Consider the following 15,655-nt stretch of genomic DNA (forward strand, 5'->3'; position numbering starts at 1 on the left):
CAAACCCATGTGCCAGAATGGCCAGCTGGTTTTACCTTCTTCATGTATCATTTTATTTACCCAGGCACAAAACAAATAAAAACAGCCTTAAATTAAAAACAAATTAGTAGTAAAGTAAATAAAATAATGACCTAAACCACTAGAGGGAAGCACATAAATCTGATGTTTTTAGTTAATGTCGAGATAAAATCAAGATACAATGTTGCTCTTAAAAAATCTCAGTTTTACCTACCTTTCGCAGTAAGATCTGATCCTAACATTACTGTTTTTTTCTATTCAGGACCATGCTCACCTCTTTGTCCATTTGTCCCTCAGGTCCTTGTAGACTTCTCCTGATCCTACAACTCCTGTCGAGTTTCCAGTGTGCGAATTAAACCCTGTTCAGGTTCAGGAGCCACATAGCAGACAAACAAAGCAGCAAAACATGAGTCAGTATTGATCGTGTGCAGACTGACAAACGTAAGGCATCTGAGGTGGAGGCTGCTGGATGATGGCTGAGAGTCTCTGATCATCCCCCCCCAAACAGTTTCCTCTTTAATTCAATCTCCTCATTTCATTTTACGGAGCCGAGACTCTGAGCTAAGACCCAGCAGCTTCTCCAGACAACATCCCATCGTTTCCCCACAGACCAGTCTGAGCAGAAGAAGAGCAGCGTTGGGAAGAAGCGTTGAGGAAGAAACATTCAGATCTCTCCAAGCTACAGCAGGTAGAGAAGCAGTTAAAAGAGCCATTCCAAGCAGGAAAACGGTCTGTGGAAGTGTAGGGAGGGATTTAAGGTCGAGGTCACCAGTGTCTCCAAAAACCAGAGTTCACTCTGCTACTGAGGTGCTGAAGACCCAAATCCTGGGTGAATCCGGGCTTTTAATGAAGCCACTGTAACAGACTCAGACAGGGTGACCCAGACCTTGAACCAGTCAGGAGATGTTAGCTCAACTCATGTGTCCCTGTGTCTTTTCCAAACACCCTGGACTCTAAACCAGAGGTACCATCGCCACAGCCGTGAGGTGCTGCAGGGTTTAAATCCATGAGGGCTTCACTTTGAAACAAAAACTGCAGCTGAGGAACTACTCCTCCCAGAAGGCTCAGGGAGCTTCTGAACAGACACCAAAACCAAGTGCTTCACAGCATCCAACTCAATTTAAAGGCACCATTTAGTTATAAACACATCAACTGCGTGAAAACCTTACCGGAGGCTGCTGGGCGATCAATTTTTGACGTTTAAGTGCTGACACACCCGTTGTCCACCAGCAGCAGCACCTAAACTGTCTTTATTGTCATATCAGGAAAGTAGGACATTGTTTCTCTGGAGAAATGCGCCGACATGCGGTTCTGCTGGATCTCACACAGATTCTGGGTGGTTTTGTTAGGATTCTGCACCGTGTGCCTTTACAAACTACACTGAAAGAACATCCTTACTTCCTGTTCTGGATATCCATCCAGTTTTGCAACAAAAGGTCAGTTCAGCAGGAGTGAAAACCACATTGTTGGTTTTGGTCTTTTTATGAGAACTGGAAAAACTGTGAAATATGCCAACCATTTCCTTTTTAGATTTTCCCGCTGAAACAACATTTCGTTTCACTGCTTCAACGTGAGAGCAGGAAGCTTTCAGAGAAATAACGGATGAATCTTAATGGTTCCATGATTCTTACTGATTAGGACACATGCAGCTCACTCCACAATTAGTGGTCCCCCTGGTAAAAATGTGTAAAACCCCTGAAAAATAATCATCTGTATTTGCAGTGGCAAGGTTTATTAAAAATGTTGGTTTTGAGCAAACTCCACAGGTTTACGTTTATGATGGTAGGACAGAAAAGGCTTTTTTCTATGTACCTGCTGTTGACCTGAAGAGGCCATTTTTTGGAGATTTCTTTCTCGTCATCATTCTTGTCATTCTAAGATGTAGCAGAATAAACTTGCCTCCTCGTCCAGCCTTGTTTGTAACAGTTATAGTAGTTTTAATCGTTTAAATTATTGATCCGACTGTAGATAGGGGAATGTTGCTATCTTTTACTTTGTCAAAGAGAAAAAAAATCTCAAGTCAAATCATGTTTATCAAGAAACCAGAAGTGAAGGTTTATTTAAAGATCGTAGAAATTCTAATAATATTAATAAGTCTAACTTACAAAATGCATCAATTATATTTATTTTATAGAGGATAATAGGAATTATTATTATAATTATTTTTGTTTAAATTAAATAAAAGTACTCAAAGTAAAGGTTGAATTTTTCTACATTTTTCAGTATCAGGTAATGCAACTGTAATAAGACATGTATGCAGGCTTTTTACACATCTTTACCAGGGCAGCGAATAAATGTAGAGGGCGGTGTGTTTCTGACTTTAACCCTACATGTGGGTTTTGTGCTCCTAATGAAATGAAAATAGGGATCAGTAGGAACATTTTCCATACAGACACAGTGACAAATGGTGAACCCAAACACATTCATCCAGCTGGCAGCTCCTGAGCTCCTAAGAACAAAGTCACCACAGAGAGAAAGCCCTTATAGGCGGCTGGTTACATTCCTCTACTGAACCAAAACAGATGAAAATTGCTGTGTGGAATCTGACCCGTGGTCCTTTTCCCAGCTATATTTCTCAGATTCAACAAGAAACCTCCTTTTATTAAAGTCAGAGTCGAGCTGCCAGCTCAGTAAAACAAAAACATTTTTGGCATTCAGTCTGTCAGGGAAAGCTGGAGGCTCAGGTGCTGTTAAATCACGTGAACCTGCAGCAAAGCCCTGTGGGAGTTGTAGTGAGGTTTAGCAAAGCTGCAGCATTAGGCAGCAGAGACAAAGCGACAGGTGAAAGGAAGGAAATCCACATCAGAGGTGAAACAGACGAGTAGTTTGGGGGAGCAAATTAACAGACCAAAAGCTGGAAAAAAAAGAAGCAAAAACATGAAGACAGCAGCCTAGTGAAAGCGACACACAGGCAGTAAAAAGCAATAGACATCAAGCCAGTTACTGAGGTGAGCTGCTTGTAGCTAGCGTGCAGCATCGTGCTTTGATTTGTGTGTGACGTGACGTGAATCACGCAGATTTGATTCCTGGGGTGGGGTGGTTGGGAGGGGTTGGTGGAGGGTGCTGAGGTAGGTGGGGGGACATTAGTGGGGTGATTTGTTTAATGAGTGAGAGTGCAACATGAGGCGTCTCTGAGAACTCGGTTGTGTGATGTGATGGAGGTGGATTGTGTTGGAGGTGCAGGCAGATACCGAATTAGGAGCTCAAGTTTGGACTCAGTTTGAAGTAAGCTGCAGGTAATTCTGCATTTTGTCTGAGGGTGTTTAAAACAGCATAAGTTGAACGGTTAAACAAAAGACCTTCTATTGTATTGTTTTTCCTTCAGCTATTGAGCTCAACACTATTTGAAAGTAAAGTGTTGCATATTAACATTTTTAAAAGCTGCAATGTAGTTATGTAGTACTAAAACTACAGTCCAAAAAAAGTGCATGAAGTAGTTTGTCTATTTTTTACATCGTAAAGTGGAGGATACTAGTATATACCACCGACCCTGTTAAATCTAGAATATAATTTAAAATTTTCCTTGTTAATTACAAAGCTCCGAATAATCAAATTTCAAATATTTGAGATCTGATTGGTCCATATGTTCCTAACAGAGCACTTCGCTCCCAGACTGCAGGTTTACTGGTGGTTCCTAGAGTCTCTAGAAGTAGAATGGGAGGCAGATCCTTTAGTTATCAGGCTCCTCTCCTGTGGAACCAGCTCCCAGTTTTAGTCCATGAGGCAGACACCCTGTCTACTTTTAAGGCTAGGCTTAAAACTTTCCTTTTTGATAAAGCTTATAGTTAGAGTGGCTTAGGTTATCCTGAGCTATCTCTGTAGTTATGCTGCTAAAGTCTTAGGCTGCTGGATGATATAACCCTTTTTCCTTACTCTGCTACTTTTTCCTGCTACTCCATTTATGCATTATGGGAAATTATTGCTGCCAATCATTTTTTTCCCCCTAGTTTTTATTTCTGTCTACATAACTACACCTGGTAGAGTAACCCTTGTTAGCATGTTTGCCTAATTATAGCATATAAGCTACTTTAGCACAGTAGACACAAATTAATGTTGGCCCACAGGCTAGTGTTAACACTTTAGCTGTTGTTAACATTTTAGGAAATTATAACATTTTACTTAACAGCATAAATGCTAGTTTGAGCATAAAAGTGTTAGCTGCTGTTAGCTTAAAAGCTAATGTTAGCATTTTAGGAAAGGAAATTTATATGCTGACATTTAATGGAAGATGGTGTTAACTAAATGCTAATATTAGCATTTTAGCTAATGGCAGCATATAACTGCTGTCACCAGTAGCCAGCATGCTAATAGTAGGATAATGAGTACCCTTAGCATTATAGTTAATGTAACCATTAAAGCTCCTGTTAGTATTCATAGTGCTAGTTGTTGTTTTTAGAACCAATTTAGCTAATGCTAGCAGATAAGCAAATGCCAACATATTATCTCACTTTAGCTTCGTAGCTCATGTTCTCTACTAATAGTTTGTTTGCTAATAGCAGCATATTAATGAAAAATATCTAACTACAGCATAGTATATGGTGTTTGCTATTGATAGCATTATCCTAATGTTGGCTTCTTTGGTGATGTTAGCACCCTCCAAATAAAACTCTTGCTTTTTCATGGATTATCGTTTACGAACATAGGTTTCAAACTGCTAATGGGCCTTAAAGCGAAAGCTGATGTATTTTGGATCTTACTTCTCAACACAAGTTTGGTGATGGTGCTGGGGTGTATGCACCAAGTGGAAGGAAGGCACCTTCACAATTTCTTCTGGAACTGCCATTTTGTCCTTCCACTCTACATGTATGCATGACTGTTGCTATTAACTTCATTTTGACTTCCATTTTCCTGGTACAGAGCTTCTTTGTTTTTCAAACAACCTACCCCAAGTTAGTCAGGGAAGATAGCTACTCAAAATGAAATTCACACTATGTAAATTAAACTGAATTTCAGGAGGCTCATCTTGGCTAATCAAGCTCACAAACGCGTCCTTAAACTTGTTTCAGTAAACCCCAATTCTTTAAGCTGAATAAACATCTCACTGTTGCTGCGAACAACATTAAGACAGGACAATTTGATTTCTTTCATAAAGAACAGTCTAGAGTTTACTGCAATCAAAATGGATACTAAAGAAACTGCTGAAAATTAAATTCAGCTGAACTATGTTTGATATTTCAGCCAACACTGAGGCTTTATAAACAAAAACATGCATATCTGAAAATAACATGAATCAAACAAAACAGTGATTCTGTTTAATATTTCAAAAATATTTAGAAGGTCTCTTTAAATTTCATTCTGAAACTGTTTGTTTAGGGTCATGTTTCAATCACGGGCCCTAAGATAGCAATGACAACCAGATACCTGCTTTTGCATCATATAAACAACCTCAGACAAAGGCGAGTTTTCACCGCTGCTGTAAGCACTATTGCATGTTTATGATGTTTTTTTGACTGAGTTAGAGATTAATGTAAAATGCCAAATCTTCCCTTTAAAGCAAACACCGCTAAGCAGAGCCACGGGGTAGGAGGTGGAGGTAACTCCTCCATCCCTGTTCCCAAGAAGCAACCAACCAGACAGAAAGGAGGCGGCGAGTGACAACACCAACAGTACTATGATTGGCTCTGATGAGCCTCAATCATCTGTAGCAAACAAGGTGGCGTGATTATCGATTGCTTTTTTTCTGTTCAACAAGGGGTGATTGGAGGAAGATGAGGAGTAAAAAAATTACCGGGGAGGAAAGGTGGTGTTCAAACACAAAACAAACACAATCTGATTGACTAAAGAGAGACGGAGGGATTCCCACCAACAAAAAAAAAAAAAAACTTAAAAGCAGGGATGAAAGATTGGATTGATGACAAAAAAAATTTAGACAAACATGTAAAAGAGGAAAAACTAAGAGCTGTAACCCATGAAGGGTAGGAAATGACAGATGAGTGGATGAGAGGGAGATCTGGGAGTTTTAGAGGGCGCCTCGGGGAGCCTGATTCCTCACTCCTCTCTCCGGCTCTACCTTTATAGCCTCCTGGTGGGGGGACGGAGCTGGGTTTGGCAGGAAGGGGGGGGCCTGTACTGTTGGAGTTGTTGACTGGTGGCTGGAACGAGCCAGACAGGAAGATGCCATCAGATAGAGGGCGGGGCTTGCGTGCAGTGGGCGGCGGCTCAGGCCGGCTCTGACTAGGCGTGGCGGAGGCCGGGAGGTCGCCGTACGACTTCCTGGTCGCCGACAGCTTTGCCTGACCTGACTGGCCGCCGCTCCCTGCCGAATTGGCTTCCTTGCCTTCCTCCTCGTCTTCCTCATCGCCTGCATAGGAGACGAATTTGGCTGTGTAGAGCGTGTCGGGCGAGATGACCTGTGTTTTGAGGTAGGAGGTGTTTCTCTGAGGTGGGGGTGGGGGGGTGTTAGTAGGGTTGTGGGGGGCGGGGGGTTGATAATCCCGAGGCAGCGGGGGCCGATACAGACCGGCCGGCTCGTCAGGCGTCAGCAGCTTTCTTTCAGCCTCCTCGTGCTGCCGCCGCCGCCGCTCAGCCTCCAGGCGGGTGTAGTACTCCTCCTCCTGTCTCCTCTGGGGGATGGACAACCTGTTAGTAAGCTCAACTCCAACCGCCTGTCACCAACACTGGATCCTAACAGGCTGATCAGCTAGAAACACATCTGGTAAACTGTTTAACAAGCTGCTACAAACAGAACCACCCACCCGTCTGTTACTCACTTAGATAAACTAAACCTACCCTGAGTCACATCTGCTAGCATAGCAGAACTGACAGTCCAATTAGGAAATGTTTTGCAATAGCTAAAATAAATGTCTTTTTCTAAAAGTTTTTTTTGTCTGTGCAGATCTGGCTTGGTCTTTTTATAGTTACGGAGCTTTATTGTATGGTTGGGCATCCGGATCAGATCAAAACGTTTACAAATGTTGTACCCAATCTGCTACAATTAAAATGTTGCTTCCAAGAAACCAAACCTTTTCCTTATCCTTTAAAATGGCCTTCATCAGTAGTTTTCTGAAAGTCTGCCAGTTGTCCTTCAGACTGTTTTAAAGACCAGGTTGAACTGTTGTTTCAAGCTGTTTATGTTAATACTAAGCCTAGTTCTCCTAAGGTTTCTTCCTGTTAAAAAGTAGTGCTCTTTATGGTCACCACATACTTGCTCAGGTGGAGGCACCGCTGCAACAGAAACGACAGAAAGTTTTTCCCATTGGAATAAATTGCACTGATCTCAATTAAATTAGGTCTGAATTAGATTCTTGGTCCTAGTCTTGAGATGGCATTTGTTGTTAGTTAGCTCTATAAAACTGAAATGAATCAATACAAATAATTATAGGTTCAACTCTTTAAAGTAAAGCCTTAATTTCCATGTATGAAGTATTTTCGTCAATCAATCTAGAAGTTTGAGCATTAACTTGAAAAAAACATTTAAAACAATAAGAACAGCCTAAAGTAATCTTTGATAAACTATTTATTGTATTTAACGTTATACGCCTATAACTTAGACATATACATTTTTATATATAAATATTTTTGGAAGCTTAAAATATTTATATAAAATATGTATTTACATATTGAAATACTTTTTTAGGGGATTAAATGTGGTAATACAACTTAGAACAAATTTAATTAAACCAGTTTTAAAAGATCAATGTTTTTTTTTAATCTAAGGACTAAAATAATCTCAGACAAAATGCAAATAGAAATACATAGAATTTTTTTTTTTAATCTACTTTCGTGAAAGATTAAAGTGGTTTAACAACTTTTATATAAATTTAAATAACCCGATTTTAAGTTTTGTTTTTCGTTTGTGTTGTTTTGTTTGTTATCATAATGGGCAAAAAAAAACCTCCCAAAGAATTCAAATGAATTTACAAAAAGTATGTTTTCAGTACTCATACCAAAAGATTTGAAACGCTCAATAAGTACGATTTGTAAAAAAAAAAAACAGAACAAAAACGCAGCAAAAAAAGGTTAACTAACTGGATAAAATTTAGAAATATTTTATTTAAAAATATATATGTTTTCTTAATTTATTGAATAGTTTTCTGTTTATTTTTTGATAAAACCGTATCTTTATTTTCAGCTCTTTAAAGGAAATAATTTGGAGGAAAGATTTTTCTGAGCTGGACCTATAGTCTGTGTGCTAAGCACTTTCTGATGGCCCTGAACATCAAATACATCTGAACTATCACTAGCAAAGTCCACTAAGGGAATATTTGCAAATATCCTGAAACTTGATGAAAAATGTTAAGATGAACTGTTTCAACTGCTGCGGGAAGGCTCAAAAACCCAGACCCAGCTTCTACCAGACCCTCCAGCTTATCCCCCCAACGCTTCCATCATCGCATTGTGCCTGCATGTGCGAGACGTCTATATGTACTGGATCTCAGTGTGGCCTGAGTTTACATTCTGTGGTTTTGTGGGTACGTCTTTCAGTTTCCAGCCCACCCTGTCTCCTAGTATCTAGACATCAGGGAGAAAGTCCTGTGATAAAGCTATGCTGGTGAGGAAGAGATTTGGATTTCGGGGTCTGGAACTCGAACAGCTGCTCCGGGTCACATGCGGTCAACAGTGGAGCTTCTGATGTGAGATTATCTCCACATTTTCCTTCCATCTCATGTGGTGAGGGTCGAGTCCAAGCTGCTTGGACAGTTCAATCAGCCCGGTGGGGATCTGAAGAAACTGGGTGGGATTAGTGGGTGTGTGGGCTCTGAATGAGTGACTGGCTGGGTCTATGAATATGTATGGTATGGATGAGGGAGACAGAGAGGCTGTTGGCATCTCTGAATGTGTGTGGAGTGAATGTAAAGCATATGGTTTGGGTTGGAGAGTGGGCAGCATTCCCTTAACATAGTTTTGGATGTTGGATGGAATGAGATATATATAAAAAATAAAAAAAAAACGATACTAAAACAAAATCTCAAAAGAAAATTTAACAGCTCTCTCTTGAAGAAAACTGAAATAACTGTACCTTCCTGACAACAACATGATGGGAAAACTCATGCTTTCTGGTGGGTGTGAGCACAGAACAAGTCACAGAGGGTGGGAGGTGCTCAGGGTGACAACATGCAACCAGATAACTTTACAGTAAGAAAAAACATTAAAATACAGTCAGAACAACATTTTTCCTTAAAAAAAAAACACCAAAAATTCAAACCAGATTGATTTTCTAACAGAAAAATTCCTTTCAGACGGTGGGTGATGCTTTTAAATAACCAGCGGTCTGCAGCTCAAAGAACAATGCACCAGCGTGATCAGATCACGATGAAGCAACACAAACAAGGAGGATGTCGCTCACAACAAAAACCTCAAATGTAGATGACAGTATGAGGAACCAAACCGCTGGTTATTCAAAAACATCATATTAATTTAAAAGGAAACCATCGTGGTTGATCATATCAGCTGAAAACCGGTAGCTAATCTACATTTTAACATTTCATATATACTCTCTGAAAGTTACTCAGACCATTTTATTTGCTGCACATTTCATGTTAGAGAGATTTTAATTCATATTAAAAATACATTTTTACTTATTTTCAAATTCTGAGCACAATATCATAAAGACAAGTAGAAAAAAATGGAGTTGCATAAATGATTGCTCAACTACAAGCAGGTATTTAAAATAATAATACATAGGCAGATGAGTAAAGTGTGCACAAGGTGAGGATGTCTGAAAATCCAAGGGTTGGACCAATGCCTTTAAATTATAACCAATTTGATATTAAAGTAGAAAAAATATGTAATTGACATAAAAAAATAAACTAAAATACATTTACCCTGAGCTGCAGCAGCTGTGGGGCTATTACAACCAGCTGTCCCGTAGGAGCAGCAGGAGAGTATGGCAAGCTATTTTTATATTTAAATAAAAAAATTAAAAAAAAATTCTCAAGTGAATTACAAAAAAACTAAATGAGAGTAAAAATTCAATTTGAGCTTTTAACAATGTTTATCAAGACAGAAAGAATGGATGGGTGCAGCTGCAAGCCCTGTAGACATGAATGGAAAATGTGACGCCATTCGTCCTGGAAAGAAATGTTCGAGATAATAACTGTGCACAGGAAGAATATCATGGTGGATATCTGAAAAGGTCAGTTTTACTATAAAAAGGGATTCATGGGTATTTAGTTTTAAGATATTCCCTGAATATTATATGTTAATGGCTTGCCTTAAGTGAGGCAGGGTGCCATCCATCAGAGAGGGACCGACTAATGTAACGCTGTGGTTACACAGACACCAAATGAGGATTTCAACGTTTTTTGGTCACATACACGTCTGTAAATCCTGTATATCAGATGCTCTTTCCTTTCGTTGGTTCACTGGATTGTCTGTTTGCCCCACCCCCGATTAGCAACCTATATCAATGAATTTATTTTATTCAATTTAATTTAATCAACTATCCCATTAAGACTCATGATGGCAACTCCCTAATCCTAATGTGTTAATTCCTTAAAATAAAACAATGTACGTTGGGTATTAACCAAACATGCCACATCTGTCTAATCCTAGGAGATTTCTTTTCGTCGTAATATATTTTTAATTTGAATTCAGGAAAATCTCAAAGCTTTAATTTCGGCTGTCTTTAAACTAACATTTTCTCAAAAAGACGAACCAACCTTCTCCTCCGCCTCTCGTTTGGCTCTCTCCTCCTCCCTCCACCTCCTCTCTTCCTCCTGCTTTGCTCGCTCCTCTGCCTCCCTCTTCCGAATCTCCTCCAGCTGCTGCTTACGCCGCCGCTCCTCGTCCTGCAACTGATTTCCCACAGACAGAGACACGCACAGCATGCCATAAGGCACACATGCAGACAGGGAAATAATTAGAACAACAAGCACTGAGTCCAATTCAAGCAATCTGAGATTATTTATGCTGGATCTGATTAACTGTCTGGACACTAATGTGAAATAATACGTGTTGCATAATGTAAAGCAGGCTTGTCTCAATGGGCTGCTCCTGAGGGGAGGAACAGCATGCACACAACACAGGCAGAAACTCACACGTCCAACCATGCAAACACCAACATGCAACAGCAGCAGCAACCACAACAAGGCAGCGGAGCAACAACAACATGAAAGCCCCAGTTTTGGATACTGAAGGTGTCCTAGACATTAGGTCAGGACTTTAATGTGGAACAATTTGTCTCAGAGGACTGCAGAGATACACGTAAAATCATTCCAATGACAAACAAACCCATTTCTTTGGGCTGGATGGTGGTTAAAGGGTCAGTTCAACCAAATTACAATTAATGATGGAGACAATTAATGCATATCTATAATATAAAGGAAAGAGTGTAAAAGTGTTATGCTATGTTTTAAATAAGAACATGTGTTTAGTGAATACAGATCAATGAAATGGCTGCCATATTTCTATAGAAAATCTGCAGATTTTTGCACATCAAGCAAATCCTACAATAAAGCTCGATCTGATTGGTCAACTTTAAGCTCCACCCACCAATCTGTACCTGCTTTGCCAAAATTATTTGAAAGAAATGTATTGGACAAAGTTAATACAGGCCTAAATTATTAGTCACAAAACAGTGAAAGTAATTATTTTATGGGAACTTTCATTTAGATCTATTTTATTATGCCTTTTTGTTAATAAGCATTATATTCTTTTGTTTCTGCATAATACATTTTAAGCTTTATTTAATATACAACTAAATACAGGATATGTTTTTATCCATCTTTCTTGCACTTCTATTAATTATGTATTTAACTGTAATAAAAAAAGAATGTAAAAATGCATAAAGTATATTTAAACAATAAAACTAGAAAAATATAAATGAAAAACAAAATTATATTAAAGAAACATAAAAGCCATGGTGAAAAGTGAATTTATTCAGAATTGCCATGTTTTTTATAGACCAACTTTACAATTGTCTTCATTATTCCTATATTAATCTTTAAATTAACTTCTGTCTATATAATGGTGCATAACCGACTGAACTGTATCTATAAATCTACCGTCCAGGCAGAAGTCTCAACCCACCTGCAAGTTTGTGTAGATAAAACATTAGCTTAAGAACATGAAGTACTTTAAAATCAACCAGTGGTTGAACAGACCCCTGGCAGAAAAAGCTCAGCCAGTCGTGCACAAACAGATGGATGAACAGAAAGAGGAGGAAATGGATTCAGGAACGGCACAACAACGTGATCTCCTAGCAGGAAGTTCATGCACGGTCCACCTCCATATCCACTCAAAACAATGCTGATGCCAGAATCACGCCACCATCAGCTCTGCAGTTCTAACAGCTTGGATACGTTTAACTGGTGCGCCTGTTTTAAATCCCAAAATTCACCCGCTTCCCCCTTTGTGATGCTTTGAGTGGACAAAGAGATGGACCGCTCCCTGAGCCACACAACATCAAGCATCCCAGAACCAGCTGCCCTTTAGCTCATGATGGCTTAGACCGCCATCATTCAACCTAACCGCAAAAAAACAACATCTGCATCTTTTATGGGCAGGGAGAGACAGAAAGGAAACAACTGCAGGTAGTGATGTTAGGGCAGGGACAGGAAACCCGCCATTAACAGGAAGAACATACCAAGTCTAGAACAGAGATAGCTGGGACAGCAGTCTGCTGCTGAAGAAGAAGAAGAAGAGAATCAAGAGTAAGACAAGGAGGGTAGATGGGTGAAAGGAGGAAGGTAATACTGAAAAAAGGGGAAGGTATGGAGGCGAATTTACAAATTTAATAAAAGGAGGAAAATATGTAAGCAGAGGGGAGGGGAGGACATAGAGTAAAGTGAAAACATTACTGAAGTTTGTTGTTGTTTATACAGTGCTGATTAGTGGTAATTAAAGACCTTAATTCACCTCTTCTAATTCATTTACAAAAAGGTTTATCATTTATTAATAAATATATGAATTATTTAAAGCCAATGGTATTTCTGCATGATTTCATTTCTTATGTTCCAGGTTTATTTTGTGAGTATTTAGAGGCTCTGGCTGGAGAAACGTTATTAGGGACACATTTTCTTTTCTTTTAAAGATAAATAAGGTCAAAAAGGAACAGCAAACGCAGTGATTCTGAGGCCACAGCTGACTGACCTTTCTGACCTGAGAAAAATAACACTGGATGAATTATTACTTAGGGATGCCAATGATTTTCTGGATGCTGTGTTGACTCCAAGTCACGTTCTTTTCATGTTCAATTTGACAACATGGCACCTTCCTATAGGACTGGTCAGTTATTTAGGCTTGAAACCGAAGCCAATGCTTCAAGAATCAGAAACTGTTTACCAACTTATAGTACTTCCCAAAGAAACATTTCGGGGGGGGTTAAATATCTATTTACGTGGTTATTTAGACACAGATCAACACTGGGGTCAGAAAAAGACACTCAATAATAGTTCCTCGTCTTAAAAGTTAGATTACAAATTTAAAGTATAGTTCTTGCTTCTACTTGTGGCTTTTCCACTGTGACATTTACAAAGTTTGCTGTGAATGAAAGACATTTGCACAAACGAAGGCCCTCTTTACTGAAAAGAGGCTAACAGCCCAAATATTCTGTGTTAAACAATAAAGGCATTTAATATAACTGAGGTCCAGAGAACCAACCATAACGCTACACACGGTAATCACTTTAAAGGCTGACCGTTTCCCTCACAACGTGCTACATACTGTTTATTTTCCATAAACTAAGGCAGTATGTGGAAAAACAAACACTCCTGAATCTTACTGAAGCAGTAAAGCAGCAGCTGATCAGTTGCATCGATTAAAGGATCATCAATAAGTTTGACCACCTCTATAAAAAGGATGAGTGTTGTTAGTCTGCAGCACTGGAGCGTGCAAGTGTTTGAGAAGCATGGAAAAAAATGTTTTCCACCTGTGAAAAATCTTTCTCACTGCAGAAAGCAGTTGTTTTGCTAAGATCGAAGATTTACCCGCAGGTCTGACTGTGCAATGTTCAGAGAAGCTGCAAAAAACCCAACAGTTCAATCTGAGACTCTACAGGCCTAGGTCGGCTGGTAAAATCTTCAGGACGCGTCAATAAGAGACAGACTTTTCGGCTTTTTTGGAAGAGTTCAAAGGATAAAGCCTCTTCTCTCTGAAAAGAATATAGCAGCACAACCTGGGTTTGCAAGGTTGCATCAGAAGGAACCAAATAACCTCTGGAACAATGATCTTCACATGACCAATCAGACCACAGGGGAGATGTTCGGTTTTAATTCAAAGCACCATAATTTGCAAGAAGTTCATTGTTTAACAGTCAAGCATGGGGGTGGAAGAGTGGTGATTTGGGCTTGTTGATGAACCGGACACCTAGCAGCCACCGTGTCGACCATAAATGTCTCTGTGCACCAAAGTACTTTAGAGTCAGATGTGAGGCAATCCGTTCGAAAGCTGATGGTAGATCCAAACTGGTTCATCAAAACCGCAATTATGCCAAAAACATCAGCAAATCTACAGCAGAATGGCTGTAAATGGCCTCGTCAAAGTCCAGATGTTAACATAAAAAAATGTCCACGAGCCTCTAGGAACTGAAGCAAGAAAAATTCCTCCACAACGATGTGAGAGTCTGATTTAGTCGGAGAAGCTGTCCAATCGTCAGCTGTGCTTACTGTTTCCACACAGTTTCTGCTTTTTGTCTTCGCTGTTAAAAAAGGAAGACCCGACAGGGTGATATGTTGTATGTTCACTTTATTAGCCTAACTTTAAATCCTGTTAAGGAACAAATACCTTGATTCATTTCATACAAAAGTTAATATGTGTTTATTTAATTTGAAGTTTAAACTGGATCAGATTTTCACTATAATCAGAAACGTCTTATCCGCTGGTCGTGTTGGGTGTAAGGAAGCTGATAAACAGAAATATGAAGTCATCTATTGCCCTCCTTCCTGCCCAAACCCTGCCATCCACCCTTCCAGCCAATCAGATTGAAGCAGTTCAGCATGGCAAAGCGATGACATAAGCATGTTGCAGATGCACACTGCGAGACATTCATTGTGGGAGTGCTGCTGCAGAGGAACTCATTTCCTCCTCTAGCATTTGAAAAGGCGGTTCTGTTTTTCTCCCCATCAGCCTAATTTCCTGCGACTCGCCCTTCCTCGTGCACTTAACTGCAGATTGGTTTCTGGAGTCTGAGCTGATGGGTAAGATCGCTTGAAAAAAACAGAAGTCAGATTTAATACTGCCAAAGAAGCCTGCGCACATGACAGAATGTATCCCCACCTTCTTTTACTCCGTCCTCCACTGAAATAACGTTTAGCATTTTACTACTTTTATACATCCCCTTCTTCCTTACCCTGACTCTCTTCTCAGCCTCCAGCCTCTGCACGATCAGCATCCTGTCCATGTCCTCATCGTCCTCTTCCTCTTCATCTTCGTCGCTCTGTTTGGACTCCTGCAACCGCTTCTGGAACTGCCATTCCAGCATCAGCTTCCTGAGGCGGTCGCTTTCTTCTGCTGTTCGCTCGGGTTTCGCCTGAGAAACGGGTTCAGAACAGGGATGCACAATTTATCGGCATTAACATCACTATTGGCCGATGTCAGTCATTTATTGACATATCGGTATCGGTCCGATAAGTAGAACTGGGCCAATTTTTATAACCAATGTTTATTTTCATCTTGTCGCTCGTTTCTGTATGTGTTTCTGGAGGGGAGGAAAGGGGCGTGGCCATGTGGTGTTTGGTCATGTGACTGTGATGGTGAT

General features: G+C 39.9%; 1 protein-coding gene across 13 annotated transcripts in view; it reads right to left on the reverse strand.

The window, feature by feature from the left end:
- Positions 1–15,655, reverse strand: part of afdna (afadin, adherens junction formation factor a) — a 113,700-nt gene that overhangs the window by 2,612 nt on the left and 95,433 nt on the right. For 4 of the 13 annotated variants that reach the window (XM_047387844.1, XM_047387841.1, XM_047387842.1 and 1 more), the window contains 5 exons: positions 15,248–15,427; positions 12,545–12,583; positions 10,620–10,754; positions 6,257–6,581; positions 293–377 (listed from right to left, as the gene is read on the reverse strand). In XM_047387844.1, the coding sequence (XP_047243800.1) occupies positions 293–377; positions 6,257–6,581; positions 10,620–10,754; positions 12,545–12,583; positions 15,248–15,427 (764 nt within the window). The remainder of the gene's footprint in view (positions 1–292; positions 378–6,256; positions 6,582–10,619; positions 10,755–12,544; positions 12,584–15,247; positions 15,428–15,655) is intronic. The other 9 variants (XM_047387850.1, XM_047387851.1, XM_047387845.1 and 6 more) reach the window with 5 other exon arrangements.

This window comes from Girardinichthys multiradiatus, chromosome 15 (genome assembly GCF_021462225.1).
Source record: "Girardinichthys multiradiatus isolate DD_20200921_A chromosome 15, DD_fGirMul_XY1, whole genome shotgun sequence".
NCBI classification, from domain to species: domain Eukaryota; kingdom Metazoa; phylum Chordata; class Actinopteri; order Cyprinodontiformes; family Goodeidae; genus Girardinichthys; species Girardinichthys multiradiatus.